Genomic DNA, 16,599 nt, shown 5'->3' with positions numbered 1-16,599 from the left:
TGGATCAGAGGAGACAGCCCTTTCGGAGGGGGAGATTCAATAGAGGGCGTCCTCCCGCTGACAGGAGAAGATGGGAGGATAAAAGAAAGAAAGAATCAGGGTTTATGTTTGGTGGAGGCACCTCCACCTCAAAAAAGTCACCACAATGACGCCGGTATTCCAGTAGGAGGGAGATTGGCACTCTTTTTCCAGGCCTGGGAAAAGATCTCCTCCAATACCTGGATTCTGAGCATCCTAAAAGAAGGCCTTAAAATCCCCTTTATTCGTCAGCCAAAACCCGTGGTCGTCATCACACCTATCAGGAAGATGACCGAAGAACAACTGGCCTTAGAAACAGAAATCCTGAGCCTGATAGACAAGCGGGTACTGTCCGAGGTGCCACGCTTACAGGAAGGAAAGGGGTTTTATTCACCCCTTTTTCTAATAAAAAAACCGGATCAGTCGTTCAGGACAATCATAAACCTCAGACGCCTCAATCTTTGGATAAGGAACCCGAGCTTCAAGATGGAATCAGTGACTACGGCAGTGAAGCTGCTACATCAAGATTGCTTCATGGCCGTAGTCGATTTAAAGGATGCGTATTATCACATCCCTATCCATCCAGATTACCAGAAATACCTGAGGGTAGCGCTTTATATTCAGGGCACACTAAGGCACTTTCAGTTCAGGGCTCTTCCGGTTGGCATATCCATAGCCCCGAGGGTCTTCACCAAGGTCATAGCGGAAGTGACAGCCTTTCTCCGGATTCACGATACGGTCATAATACCATACCTGGACGATTTTCTTATAGTGGGCAGTTCAGAGGACCACTGTACAGCACAGTTGACTCAGGTGATCAACACCTTGCAAGAATCAGGGTGGATAGTCAATTTCAAAAAATCAAAATTACAACCCCTAAAGAAACAGACCTTCCTAGGATTTATACTGGACTCAGAAAGGCAAGAGTGTCTGCTCCCAGAGTCCAAGATAGAGAAGGTACAAAATCTGGCCTTGGCGGGCCGAAACCAACCATGTATGACATTAAGAAAAGCAATGTCCCTACTAGGTACCCTAACATCCTGTATTCCGGCAGTCAGGTGGGCTCAGTTTCACACCCGGCAACTCCAGGGGGAGATACTAAGAGCACAAAGATCGCTAAGAGGGCGTTTGGAAGGGAAGCTGGAGCTTTCCAAAACCAAAAACCAGTACTCAATACTCAAAAGCCAGAGACTCTCTCAACTGGTGGTTGAACGGGACAAATCTGACCTTAGGAATACCATGGGACAGACAGGCGACAGATATAATTTTAACAGATGCAAGCTCCTCGGGGTGGGGGCACACCTAAGGGGCCTCATAGGTCAGGGTTCCTGGACACCTCAAGAAAGGAAGGCATCCTCCAACCTGAGAGAACTGTGGGCAGTGGGCAAAGCCCTAAGCCACTTCATTCCGCTACTCCAGGGTCGAGACGTACGCATCATGTCAGACAACAAGGTAGCAGTGGCATACATCAACCACCAAGGTGGGACAAAATCACACTCCTTAATGGAAGCAGCAACAGACATTCTGAGCAGTGCAGAGGAACACCTACACTCCGTGACAGCCCTACACATAAAAGGGGCAGAAAACATAGAGGCAGATTTCCTGAGTCGCAATACCCTGAGGCAAGGAGAATGGGCGCTAAACCGGTCCATTTTTCAAAAGATAATTCAGCTTTGGGGGGAACCGGTGATAGACCTCTTTGCAAACAAGCACAACAGGCAAACAGGTTCTGCTCTCTAAACCCGAGGGAAAATCCATGGGCAGTGGACTCGTTGCACATCCAGTGGAACTTCAGACTGGCTTACGCGTTCCCCCCAGTAGCTCTGATCCCAACTGTGGTAAGAAAAATCAGAAACGATCAAGCCAGGGTGATTCTAATAGCTCCATTCTGGCCAAAAAGGCCCTGGTTTGCTCTGCTACGGAAGATGTCCCTCTCCGATCCATGGGTTCTGCCAGAAATCCCGGACCTACTAGCTCAGGGTCCAATATTGCACGCTCAGGTCAAAGGATTCCATCTGACGGCGTGGAATTTGAAAGGTCGCTTTTAATGGATAGGGGGTTCTCCCCTGGGCTGGTGGCCACTCTGCTAAAAAGCAGGAAACCGGTGACTACTAACATCTACGGCAGAACATGGGATAAGTTCCTACAGTTCTTGGGTAAGCCGTTAGGAAAAGAACCCCCGATTAGGGCCATCCTAGAGTTCTTACAATCTGGGTTGCAGATGGGGTTAGCAGTAAACACACTTAAGGTTCAGGTGTCGGCACTAGGGGCGCTCTACAATTGCAAACTGGCATCAGATAGGTGGATAGCCAGATTTATTAAATCCTGCCATAGAGCTAAGCCTATTCCAATACCCAGAATAGCCCCCTGGGATTTAAACCTGGTGTTAGAAGCCCTTACAAAAGATCCGTATGAGCCATTACATCAGCTACCCCTAAAGTTCTTGACCCTAAAAACAATCCTGTTAGTAGCCCTCACATCAGCCCGCAGGATAAGCGACTTACAGGCTCTCTCAGTAAATCCTCCTTACATGCAAGTCTTTCAGGATAGGGTAGTTTTAAGAACAGACCCCAGTTATCTGCCCAAGGTAGTATCAGATTTCCATCGGGGTCAGGAAATTGTCCTTCCATCCTTTTGCGAAAATCCAAAAAATCTGGGGGAGGAAAAATTCCATAGTCTGGATGTTAAAAGGGCTCTCGTAGAATATATATCTGCCACTAGCCAGTGGAGGAGGTCACAGTCCCTATTCGTAGCTTTTCAGGGTGCCAGGAAAGGCTATGGGGTTTCAAAAGGGACTATTGCTAGATGGATTAGGGAAGCCATTAGTGTAGCCTATTCAGCTAGTGGTATCCCGATTCCTGACGGCATCAAGGCTCATTCCACCAGAGCCGTGGTGACCTCCTGGGCTGAAAAGGCAGAGGTATCAATAGAACAGATTTGTAAGGCCGCTACCTGGGCCTCACCTTCAACCTTCTTTAAGCACTATAGATTAAATCTATCCTCCTCTGCTGACTTAACCTTTGGTAGAAGGGTGCTGCAAGCGGTGGTCCCTCCCTAAGGTGTTTCGAAGTCTCCAAAAATCTCTCAGGTGTGCTGTCATGGGTGAAGGGAAAACCACCATGGTTACTTACCGGTAGCCGGTTTTTCCGGAACCCATGACAGCACCCGTACATTCCCCCCCCTTTTTCACTGTATGGGTGTGCACAATTAGTAGGGTGTTTTGAGTGTTGTGGTGTTGGATTAAACATGTAACTAACCGGGAAGTCCTCTCAATGCTCTGTAACCCAACTGAAGCGGGGGAGAGGTGCCGCCCCTTATGTCTCAGTAGGTTCCTGTCCTGGCGGGGCGGATCCCTCTCTCAGGTGTGCTGTCATGGGTTCCGGAAAAACCGGCTACCGGTAAGTAACCATGGTGGTTTCATCCTTACCCCTTTCCGACATCGGGCGTAATAGTACGCTGGTGTCGGTAGCCCCCACTTTGATGCGGACTCCGACGGTGAGCCCACATCCTTTCCGGGACATGTTAGCTGTTTTGAACAGCTGACATGTGCCTGCCATTGCTGCGGGTGGAATCGCAATCTACCCGCAGCTATGAACTAGATAAATGCTGCTATCAAACGCTGACAGTGGCATTTAAATTGCGCTTCCGGTAATCGGGCCGGAAATACTCACATCGGTGACCCGCGTCATGTGATCACGGGTCACCGGTGCGTCGGTATGACAACCCAAGGCCTCCTGGAGCCCTCTATGGTTGTCACTGCCAGCTTGCTGTGAGCGCCACCCAGTGGTTGGCGCTCATAGTAAGTCAGTAATTCTGCTACATAGGGGCGATCTGCTCATCGCCTCTATGTAGCAGAGGTGATCGAGTTGTGCCAGCTTCTAGCCTCCTATGGAGACTATTGAAGCATGGCAAAAGTAAAAAAAAAGTGTTTAAAAATATTTAAAAAAATAGTTCAAATCACCCCCCTTTTCGCCCCATTCAAAATAAAACAAAAAAAAAACAAATCTAAACATAATTGGTATCACAGCATTCAGAATTCAGTAAAAAAAAAAAAATAAAAAAAAAAAATTAACCCGATGGCTATCGGCGTAGCGAGGAAAAAAAACTCAAAACGCCAGAATTACGTTTTTTTGGTCGCCGTGACATTGCATTAAAATGCAATAACGAGCGATTAAAAGATCGTATCTGCGCCAAAATGGTATCACTAAAAACATCAGCTCGGCATGCAAAACATAAGCCCTCACCCAACCCGAGATCACGAAAAATGGGGACGCTACGGGTATTGTAAAATGGCCCAGTTTTTTTAATTTATTTTTTTAACAAATTTTGGATTTTTTTTTCAACACTTAGATAAAGAAATATCCTAGACATGTTTGGTGTCTATGAACTCGTAATGACCTGGAGAATCATAATGGCAGGTCAATTTTAGCATTTAGTGAACCTAGCAAAAAAGCCAAAGTGTGGGATTGCACTTTTTTTTTGGAATTTCACCACACTTGGAATTTTTTTTTTCCTGTTTTCTAGTACAGGACATGGTAAACCTAACGGTGTGATTCAAAACTATCAAAAGCAACATAAGCCAGCTCACCACACTTCCACCGCAGACCTCGGAACTCCGTCTGGACTGACGTGAGACAAGTAGGAGAGAGCAATTAGTTCCAGCTGCGTGTAAAATCTTTCTTTATTTCTTCAATAAAATGCATAAATCTTCTTAATGTGTGCCACAACATGGACAACGGCAACGCGTTTCGATCTGTAAGATCTTTGTCTGGCTCTGACAAAGATCTTACAGATCGAAAGGCGTTGCCGTTGTCCATGTTGTGGCACACATTATGAAGATTTATGCATTTTATTGAAGAAATAAAGAAAGATTTTACACGCAGCTGGAACTAATTGCTCTCTCCTACGTGATTCAAAACTACAACTCATCCTGCAAAAAACAAGCCCTCACACGGCCATATTGACGGAAAAATAAAAGTTACGGCTCTGGGAAGGAGGGGAGCAAAAACGAAACCGAAAAAGCTCCGGTCATGAAGGGGTTAATGGATCCCCAGAGACTTCAATCACTGAGTCAGATGCACAACATGGATGAGAATGTAATCGTCTGAGTCTCACAGACCGGGTGCACAGATCAGATGTGTGTACGGATCAATGAAGCACTAAAAAACGTTAAACGGATTTGTGTGAATGCCGCCTAGATCAATTTTTGTAGTCATCTGGGCGTGGTCTTCAGAACGACACCCATAAGAGTCTGGGCCGCTCCCGCGCACAATTATGTAAGATTAGATTTACATACAAAGATGATCAGGCCATATCTCTTGAGCAGAGAGAATTAGTAACCAGAAGTAAAACATCACCAGATTCGGGATTACAGCGGCAGTTACACAAAGTAAAGCAATCATAGTTATAGCAGGTGACTGCTGCTTCTTTACCCCCTTTCCAACCCAGTGTTTTGTTTTTTTTGTTTTGGTTTTTTTTTGTCCGTGATGATCAGAGTAATATTTCAAATATTGGATTGCTGCATTGAAAACAGCAATTTTTATTTTTGCGGCTTCTAAATATTTTTTGGGGGCAACACAGATCCTTTTTAATTTAACTTTAATTGAAGATATCTTTTTATTTTGCAGATATTCAGTTTTATCTTTTATTTTATACAGCTTCTCCCTAGAAAACTTAGTTACGCCAACAATTTATTTTTCCTGTGACGCCCCATCATAGGCTGACATAGTGGTCATTTGATTGAGATATGTGATGGTATGAAGCCAGACTTTTTGGGTAAAGCCGAAATGTGAAAGATTTCTAATATTTTACTAGTGTGATTATGTTCCCTATTGGTATAAATGTATTCTGTCCACGATTTACACATTAAATCTGGGTACCATTTATTTTGTCCTAGATTCCAGTTTCCAACTATCGGAATCAGTTACTGCAGTTGTCAGCCTACGATCACCAGGGACGAAAGTTTGACAACTTTTCCTCTTTGGCTGTGGAGTGGGATTCCTCTAAGATGGCATTGGCCAACTTTGATCTTTTTAAACCCATGGAATATAGCCAGAAAGAAGATGGAAGTGGTCAGAGGAAGATGCACGGTATTCCGTCCGATCATGTTTCCCTTGTTGTGACTGATCTGTAAAGACGACGCTATGAGATCTCATCTGCGGTCATTCTTTTAGGTCTGAACACTGTTCATGTTCATCAAGTATCCGGCACAGCCGTTATTACCGCCAAAGCAAGTAATTACCAGGAATCTCATCTCAAAGCCGCCAATGTCAGAACACTGGTAAGCTGCAAAAGCCTTTGTAGTCTTTGTGATTATTATAAATGATCCCATTGTTCTGTGTAATACAGATGATGGTTTACGGCACAATTTGCAATCAGGCATGCAGAGGTACAAGGGTTTTAATTTTAACCCTTTCTCTCACCTTGCCATAACTGTGCAACTGGGTTTGCGTTTATGGAGCTGGCTCAGGAGCAAAGCTTCCCTTCACTGACATGTTTGTCCTACTATGAAACCCAGCCTCTGGCGTTGTCTGAGTTTCATAGGAGAATGTCAGTTTACCTTTCCAGACTTGTGATCTAGTTTTTTAGTCTGTTATTTTGCACTTCAGTTAATTGTCTCTTCTGTTCCAGTCCAAATCACTCGCACCAGTTGCCGCCAGTTTAGAGCTGCTTCTTGTGGAGGATGTGAGAGTAAACCCTGGATCAATTTCCATCTATAATCATCCGGATGTCACGGTGAGGTTTGGTTGAATATGACGACTCGTCCATCCAGGCATGGGGCTCAAGCGGCAGTCACCATATGTGGCTGCAGACTTGTGAATCCACACACTGCGTGCTGTCAGGATTCTCCGGTGCCAATAGCAGGCGATCATGTGACAGCTAGACTGCGATTTGCCTACATCCAGCCACATTCCAACTAGATGTGTCCAGACGCAATCAATTCACTTGTGTTGAGTGAGGCCGCGCACGTCTAGTCTGCACATGACAGCATGTATGCAAATCGCATGTTTGTAGTTCCATTCCCAACGCCAGCATCCTGACAGCTCACAGTGTACGATTTGTGAGGATTTACAAGTCTGCATGTCACTACTTTAAGAAAACAGAATGCAGCCATAGATGATTTCACCAAATCACATTAATTAGAATAATTGCCCAGAAGAGCCCCTAGTCCCACCCTAAAGGACCTGATCAGGGTCGAACATCTGGGACGGGAACTCCTGGCATACACGGTGGAGTCTCGCAAACCTCTTCTGTCCCCCATACTATCATAGCACGAGATCAAGCGGTTTTAACTAACAAAAGTGAGAAACAGAAAATTCTAAACCCAGGTGGGGATAATGTGTCCCTCAAGGCACTAATGAACTGAACTGATACCGACAAGGGGAGAAAAAATGTGCCAAGACAAATGCAATTAAATATTTATTTAATTCATTTTATTATTTTATTTATTATCATTTTAAGAATTAAAACCAGAATTGAACCAGAAGGGAACTGAAGGTAACTGGACACAGTCACTGTAAACAATGTTTCTGTTTGTTTTCACTTTCACCCCAGTAATCCTTCACTTTCTGCTAATTCCCCTAATCCCTACTCCTAGTAAGGAACTGTTCATCTCTTCTTCAATCCTCCCCATCCACCTCACCTCCGCCTCAAAACTGTTCCTTAACATACAATCCTCTGTCTCCAAACACAGACAGCCCCCTCATGCCCTCTCCTGCTCCCACCTGCTAACACTTTCTCTGCTCCTTCTCACTGCTGGTGATATCTCTCCAAATCCTGGTCCTCCTCACCACATTCCCACAGTCATTTCTACCTCCCATCCACGCTCTATCACAACCTTCCGTAACCTCTCCAACCTTATACCCATTCACCCAGCCCCCGCTTCCCCAGTCCCACTAACAGGAGCTCTGTGGAACGCTCGCTCTGTCTGCAACAAGCTTTCCTACATCCATGATCTTTTTGTTACTACCAAACTCTCCTTCCTCGCCATCACCGAAACCTGGCTCGCCCCTTCTGACACAGCCTCTCCTGCTGCACTTTCGTATGGCGGCTTCCACCTTTCTCACACCCCCCGCCCCAGCAGCAAACATGGTGGAGGAGTTGGTTTTCTCCTGTCAGATACCTGCTCCTTCACCCCAATCCCACTGCCACCCTCTGTTACCCTCCCTTCCTTTGAGGTGCACTCTGTGCGCATCTACTCCCCCTCCAACCTCCAACTGGCTGTCATCTACCGCCCCCCAGGGCCAGCCACCACCTTCTTTGACCACTTCACCACCTGGTTACTTCATTTCCTTTCCGCGGACATCCCTACTATCATCATGGGCGACTTCAACATCCCCATTGACACTTCCCTCTCAGCTGCCACTAAACTTCTATCTCTCACTTCCTCCTTCGGCCTCACTCAATGGTCTTCTACAGCCACCCACAAAGATGGCCACACACTGGACCTCATCTTCACCCGCCTCTGCTCCCTATCTAACCTCTCTAACTCACCTCTTCCTCTCTCTGACCACAACCTGCTCACATTCTCTTCCCTCTTCACTCCATGTCTACAATCCCCACCCCACAAACTTTCACACCCTCGCAGGAATCTTAAACACCTTGACCTACACTCATTCTCCGAATCCCTCCTCCCTCTTACAGATATAAGTTCCTTACACAATGCGGATGACGCTGCCGCTCTATATAACACCACAATAGCTGTAGCTTTGGAATCCGCTGCCCCACTTACACATACCAAAACTCGCAAAATCAACAGACAGCCCTGGCACACCAGCCTGACCAAAGAGCTGAGGCGAGCTTCCAGGGCTGCTGAGCGCAGATGGAAAAGATCCCACTCCAACGAGCATTTCATCGCATTCAAACAGTCCCTCACTACTTTCAAGACCACACTCGCCACAGCTAAACAAACCTACTTCTCATCTCTCATATCCTCCCTGTCTCACAACCCTAAACAGTTATTCAACACCTTCAATTCTCTCCTCCGCCCCCCAGCACCTCCTCCCTCCCCACTCATCTCAGCTGAAGACTTTGCCTCATTTTTCAAGCAGAAAATTGATAACATCAGGGACAGTTTTGGTCAACAACCCCCAGAGCCCTTCCTCCCGACTTCCCAGCCCTCCACCTTCAAAACCAACTTCTCCACCATTACAGAAGATCGACTCTCCACTCTACTCTCAAGATCACATCTCACCACCTGTGCACTCGACCCGATCCCATCCCACTTCATCCCAAACCTCACCACAGTCTTCATCCCAACCCTAACCCATCTCTTCAACCTATCACTAACAACTGGTGTTTTCCCCTCAAGCTTTAAACATGCCTCCATCACACCTATCCTCAAAAAGCCCTCTCTTGACCCATCCTCTGCATCTAGCTATCGCCCTATATCACTTCTCCCATACGCCTCCAAGCTACTGGAACAACACGTCTACCTTGAACTGTCCTCCCATCTCTCTTCTTGCTCCCTCTTCGACCGCTTACAATCTGGCTTCCGGTCACACCACTCCACTGAAACTGCCCTTACTAAGGTCACCAATGACCTCTTAACTGCCAAGAGCAAGCGACACTACTCTGTCCTCCTCCTCCTGGACCTGTCGGCTGCCTTTGACACAGTGGACCATTCCCTATTATTACAGACCCTCTCATCCCTCGGCATCACAGACTTGGCCCTCTCCTGGATCTCATCATACCTAACAGACCGGACATTCAGCGTCTCCCACTCACACACCACCTCCTCACCTCGCCCCCTATCTGTCGGAGTCCCACAAGGTTCAGTCCTAGGGCCCCTGCTGTTCTCTATTTACACCTTTGGCCTGGGACAGCTCATAGAATCTCATGGCTTTCAGTATCATCTTTATGCTGATGACACACAGATCTACATCTCTGGACCAGATATCACCTCCCTACTAACCAGAATCCCTCAATGTCTGTCCACTATTTCATCCTTCTTCTCCACTAGATATCTGAAACTCAACATGGACAAAACAGAATTCATCATCTTTCCCCCATCTCACGTGACCCCCCCTACGAACCTATCAATTACAGTAAATGACTGCCCACTCTCCCCAGTCCCACAAGCTCGCTGCCTCGGAGTAATCCTTGATGCTGATCTCTCCTTCAAACCACATATCCAAACCCTTTCCACTTCCTGCCGACTTCAACTCAAAAATATTTCACGCATCCGTTCATTCCTCACCCAAGAATCTGCAAAAACCCTAGTCCATGCCCTCATCATCTCTCGCCTTGACTACTGCAACCTCATGCTCTGCGGCCTCCCCTCAAACACTCTCGCACCCCTCCAATCTATTCTAAACTCTGCTGCCCGGCTAATCCACCTGTCCCCCCGCTATTCCCCAGCTTCTCCCCTCTGTCAATCCCTTCACTGGCTCCCAATTGCCCAGAGACTCCATTACAAAACCCTAACCATGACATACAAAGCCATCCACAACTTGTCTCCTCCATACATCTGTGACCTCGTCTCCCGGTACTTTCCTGCACGCAACCTCCGATCCTCACAAGATCTCCTTCTCTACTCCCCTCTTATCTCCTCTTCCCACAATCGCATACAAGATTTCTCTCGCGCATCACCCCTACTCTGGAACTCTCTACCACAACATATCAGACTCTCACCTACCATCGAAACCTTCAAAAAGAGCCTGAAGACCCACCTCTTCCGACAAGCCTATAACCTGCAGTAACCACCGATCGACCAAACCGCTGCACGACCAGCTCTACCCTCGCCTACTGTATTATCACCCATCCCTTGAAGATTGTGAGCCCTCGCGGGCAGGGTCCTCTCTCCTCCTGTACCAGTTATGACTTGTATTGTTTAAGATTATTGTACTTGTTTTTATGTATACCCCCCTCACATGTAAAGCGCCATGGAATAAATGGCGCTATAACAATAAATAATAATAATAATAATAATAATAATAATTAGTGCAGATGTTAAAAAAAAAAAAAAAAATATAGGGAATTTTTTAAAAAAAAAATCTTCATACACACAGGCAAAAAAACGGGTGAGTGAGGAATACTCTGGGACTGTGGGGACCCTGAAAATTGAATTCTGAAATATGCTGTAATATACAAGATGACAAAAAAATGCTACTTATATTGAGGAGTCTCTAGTAGTTCCACATAAAGTCATCATAGAATAAGAGCCGACAGCATGTATAATAAGAGTATGACCCACAGTCTATATAGAATATAATGTGTCACAGTGCTAGGTCAGTAGTCATAGCAAACAGGAAAAAAAGGGTGGAGAAGCTAATATCCAAATGTAAGTAAAGTGTGTTACATATTAGCTACCAAACATTATAGGCAGAGATACTCACCCACCAGGCACCGGATGCGCGTTTCACAGTTGCTTTGTCAGGGGGGAACAGAGAGAGAGACCATTATTTTTCATTGGGGTTCTGGGAACAGATCTAGTACCCAAACGGAACTTTCAAATAGCCTTCGAGTCAGGTACCAGAACCTGAACTTCCATGGGTCAGCTCATCCTTGCTCTTAATTCCAGACAGTTCCTTCCAACCCCAATGTACATCTAATGTCAAGGGTGCATCTTCATATAACAGCATTGGAAGACCGGTTAACACCAGCGGCACCACCATGCTGCTGACCTGCACTGTCACTCAAGCAGGAGTGCCTGACCCCCAGCATCAAGAAGTTGGAAGTTTGGGCAGACGTGCGATGCGGCTTGATAAAATGAACGTTCTAAAACAACCACTTGAAAAAATGGGTCACCACAGCCTTTACACAGAGCTTTGATCATTGTTGATGGGCTGCAGTGTGGACGTTACGTCTACATTGAACGCTACCGCTGCATCCATTCACTGAACTCCGCTGCTCTACCAATGTAGACGACACAAGCCACTGAGCTCAATGATAGGCAGCAGTGGTGATGTCACACCTACAGCCAATTGACCATGATTGGCCGGAGAGGGAGCGTTAGACCAGACCAGGGGAGGGTGAGTATCGATTAGTGATGTTTTCGTGTTATGCAGCTCTATTGGAACAGCAACAATTAACTCGTTTAATTAGTGATGAGCGAACGTGTTCGGATAAGGTGTTATCCGAGCATGCTTGGGTGCTAACAGTGTCTCCGGTGTGCTCGAATAATATGTAGAAGTCCCCGCAGCTGCATGTCTCGCGGCTGTTCGAGTCCCCGCGACTGCATCGTTTTACGTAAAAAGTTTTGTTTTTTCTTAATTCATACAGTTTTGTTGTTGTTTTTTTTGTTTTTTTTCTTCAGGCTGAATTCACAATTTTAGAGGGATCAGGATATTTCTTTATTAACAGCAGCATTCCCAATATTATTAACACAGTTTTTCAAGAATCAAAAGGCGCCGTGACGGTGAGTAAAGTGGCATTTGCCAGATCATATATCTCTCGCTTATTAAACACTTTCTGAAGAGCCCGGCACTGCCCAGGCATAGTAACTAACTACGGTTAGTTATAACAAGTTAGAATATATATTATATATATTCATTATATCTGTGTAGAGCCCCTCCCACTCTGCATAGCCACATTCACTATAATATCCCACATCATCCCGTCAGCCAGAGCCACCGGACTACTACCCCTAAATCCCACATCATCCCGTCAGAGCCACCGGACTACTCCCCCTAATATCCCGCATCATCCCGTCAGCCTGGGGTCAGAACCAGAGCGCTGAGTGGAACGATCCTAAATTCCATACCGGGGATCCCTTTAAGAGAGGCCTGGTGTCAGAACCAGAGCGCTGAGTGGATTTTCCATGACTTCCATACCAATGATCCCTTTAATAGAACCCTGGGGTGAGAATCAGAGCGCTGAGGGATTTTCCCTAACTTCCGCACAGGAGATCCATTTAAGAGAGCCTGTTGGTCAATACCAGAGAATTTGAAGGCAATTTCCCTGACTTCCTTACCGGGGAACCCTTTAAGAGAGGCCTTGGGTCAGAACCAGAGCACTGGATGGATTTGCCCTGACTTCCATACCAGAGATCCCTTTAAGAGGGAAGATGTGCCTCTGGGATGGAGGATGTGTATATGGGCACGGGAGGGGGGGTTCATTTCTGTCATGTGCTCTGTGCTCCATTCAGGGGGGCAGACAATGGCTTGGAGCTTATGTTCCCGGGGATGCTAGATTTCTCCCACCATGTCACTGTCTGCTGAGGTGTTGTGGAGTGGGAAAACTTGCTTATAGCAACCAATCACAGCTCAGCTTCTTTTAACCAGCTCTGGTGAAATGAGAGATGCTTAGTGATTGGTTGCAAGGAAAACTGTTGCTCATAGCAACCAATCACAGCTCAGCTTCTTTTGAACAGCTCTGATGAAATGAAAGATGCTTCGTGATTGGTTGGTGATACACACAACACACATACATACATACATTCTGTTTTATATATAGATATAAGGGCTATGTCTCCCATTGGAGAGAAGCACAAGGGTGTATATGTAATAAAGAACGGCTACAATTGTATTCTCCAGTTAATTTTTATATAGCCTTAGGTTCTCTTCTGATCGTTTGCCGTATGCAACAAATGTATTCATGGGGCTCCAATCACCCAAGTGGGGACCAAAGATTGTCCATTTTGGCCTCTTCTTGGCCAGTATACATCAGTATACCTTTATTGTACTATATGGAAAAGTGTGTTTTCTTTTTTTTTTCTGTACACCGTCAAGTTAAAAATGTAATACACTGTATTTCCATGTCTCTTCCATCCCTGTAGTGGGCACTGGGTCTTTTACCGAGGAGACCTTTAATTTTGGGCACTTTAGTGTGCACTTAGTCTGCACTTTGACACCACTGTCAGGGTGGGGACAGTCTGTAGGACTGGGAATTATGCCTACAGAGTTATTGTCTTAACTTGCCTCTGAAAAACTTGGCTTTGTCCACTGATGCTCTCACCTACCAGCTGGCCTTTATTGTGACTCCCCAAAAAACAATTCCCGAACTGCCCCTGTTGAAGTGAATTTATGCATCAAATATGTCTCCATTACTGAGATAGGAAATGGCAGTTGGTGCTTATAAAGTTCTTTGGTTGGAGGAGCTAGAAGCAGACAATCTGCTGCACGTTCTGCTGAAACTGTTTTCCAAAGAACCTTATGAGCACCAACTGTCTTCTCCTATCTCCGTAATAGAAGAATCTGTGTTCACTGAAGACTACTTTTACCCGAGAATTGCTGTTTTTAAGAATGAAAGCTCAGTTCTGGAGGAGAAAAACAGGATTTTTGGGTTGCTTACCGTAAAATCTGTTTCTCGGAGCCTTCATTGGGGGACATGGGTGTATGCTGCTGCCACTAGGAGGCTGACACTATGCACAAAAAAAGGTTAGCTCCTCCTCCGCAGTGTACACCTCACCGACCGGCAGGGAATTCCTCAGTTAGTGAGAAAGCAGTAGGAGAAGTGACAGAATAGATTGTTCTGTTTTCAAACAACTCAACTGTATCCAATCAACCAAAGTAAGAACAGGAGCTGTAGAACATGGGAGGGTGCTGTGTCCCCCAATGAAGGCTCCGAGAAACAGATTTTACGGTAAGCAACCCAAAAATCCTGTTTTCTCGTTCGCCTTATTGGGGGAAACAGAGACCATGGGACGTCCCAAAGCAGTCCCTGGGGTGGGAAACAAACTTCCATCAGGCCAGCGGACTCACCACCGCAGCCTGCAGAATCCTTCTACCTAGGCTGGCGTCCGCCGAAGCGTAGGTGTGGACTTTGTAGAATTTCACAAACGTGTGAACCAATGACCAGGTTGCAGCTTTGCAAAGCTGCAGCGTGGAAGCTCTGTGGCGTACCGCCCAGGAGGCACCCACTGCCCAGGTAGAGTGCGCTCTGATCCCCGGAGGAGCCACTCGATGCTTAACTCAGTAGGCCTCCAAAATTGCCGATCTGATCCAGCGAGCAATAGTGGCCTTTGAAGCTGGGTGACCTTTCCGCGCCCCATCTGGAATGATGAAAAGAGACTGTCTTTCGCAAGGAAGTCGTCCTAGATAGATGGACTCTCATCGCCCTGACCAGATCCAGCTTGTTCAAGGACCGCTCCCGAGGATGAGTTGGACTCGGACAGAAGGACGGGAGAACAATATTCTCATTGAGGTGAAAAGAGAACACCACCTTCGGAAGGAAAGAGGGCGGAGGCCGCAGAACTACCTTATCCTGTGAAGTACCAAAAAAGGAGAGCGGCAAGAAAGAGCCACCAATTCCGACACGCGCCGGATGGAAGTGATGGCCACCAGAAAAGCTACCTTCCAAGAAAGGAGAGAAAGGGAAACATCCCTGAGGTTCAAAAGGAGGACCTTGCAGAACCTCAAGAACCAGATTAGGATCCCATGGATCCACGGGCGCTCGGTACGGAGGAGCCGTGTGAGCCACGCCCTGAAGAAAGGTTTTGACCTGAGGGCGGGAGGTCAACGTCTTCTGAAATAAAATGGTCAGCGCCGAAGCTTGACCCTTCAAAGAACTGAGGACAAGCCCCGCATCCAGCCCTGCCTGAAGAAACGCCAGAACAGAAGGAAGCGAAAAACACATGGGCGCGATGTCATTGGCCTCACACCAAGTGAAATAGGCCTTCCAAGTACGGTAATATATTTTGGAAAATGATGGCTTTCTGGCTCGGATCATGGTATGAATTACTTGATCGGAGAATCCTGCCCATTTCAAAACCTCGGTCTCAACAGCCACGCCGTTAAATTGAGCGGCTGAGAATTGGGGTGGCAAATTGGGCCTTGAGACAGCAGATCTGCCCTGTCTGGAAGCTTCCACGGGGCGTCCGCAAGAAGGTTGACAATGTCCGCGAACCAAGACCTTCTGGGCCAATTCGGGGCGATGAGAATGACTGGAATTCCTTCTGCTTTGATCTTCTTCAACAGCTTGGGAAGAAGAGGCAGGGGAGGGAACAGGTAGGGGAGTTCGAACTGCGACCAAGGAACGGCCAGAGCGTCGGCGCCCACTGCCAGAGGGTCTCGAGACCTGGAAACAAACTGGGACATTCCTGTTGAGGCGAGACGCCAGCAGGTCTACATCCGGGGTTCCCCATCAACGGCAGAGCAGATGAAATGCCTCCGGATGTAGGGACCACTCTCCCGCCGCGAGACGCTCGCGGCTGAGAAAATCGGCGGCCCAGTTGTCTACGCTGGGAATGTGTACCGCGGAAATTGTCGGAACGGAAATCTCTGCCCAATGAAGAATCTTGGACACTTCTGCCAGGGCTGAGACACTCCGTGTCCCTCCTTGGCGGTTGACATATACCACCGCTGTGGCATTGTCTGTCTGAATCCAGATAGGCAAGCCCCTGAGGAGCCTCTCCCAGTGGACGAGAGCCAGCTGGATCGCTCGTATCTCTAGAACGTTGATCGGCAGAGCTGATTCCTGAGTCGACCATCGACCCTGAACAGTGTGATTGCGGAACACTGCACCCCAGCCGAGGAGGCTGGCATCCGTTGTTACAATCTGCCAGTGAATGGGAAGAAAAGACCGACCCAAGGGGATGAGAGGTGACGTCAACCACCAGTTGAGTGACCGCTTGATCCGGCATGAAAGACGAACAGGGCGATCCAGGGACAGAGCCGACCTGTTCCACCTCGACAGAATGGC

At 47.0% G+C, this 16,599-nt stretch overlaps 1 protein-coding gene across 1 annotated transcript in view; it reads left to right on the top strand.

Annotated features, from left to right (window-relative positions):
* The window catches only part of NUP210 (nucleoporin 210), a 150,210-nt gene that overhangs the window by 49,478 nt on the left and 84,133 nt on the right, over positions 1-16,599 (top strand). Inside the window, exons 17-20 of the mRNA XM_073574284.1 lie at positions 5,915-6,107; positions 6,192-6,298; positions 6,649-6,753; positions 12,275-12,376. Of these exons, the coding sequence (XP_073430385.1) occupies positions 5,915-6,107; positions 6,192-6,298; positions 6,649-6,753; positions 12,275-12,376 (507 nt within the window). The remainder of the gene's footprint in view (positions 1-5,914; positions 6,108-6,191; positions 6,299-6,648; positions 6,754-12,274; positions 12,377-16,599) is intronic.

This window comes from Dendrobates tinctorius, unplaced genomic scaffold (assembly GCF_039654945.1).
Source record: "Dendrobates tinctorius isolate UK_male_01 unplaced genomic scaffold, ASM3965494v1 ptg000038l, whole genome shotgun sequence".
Classification (NCBI taxonomy): domain Eukaryota; kingdom Metazoa; phylum Chordata; class Amphibia; order Anura; family Dendrobatidae; genus Dendrobates; species Dendrobates tinctorius.
This window is presented reverse-complemented; position numbering and strand designations above follow the sequence as displayed.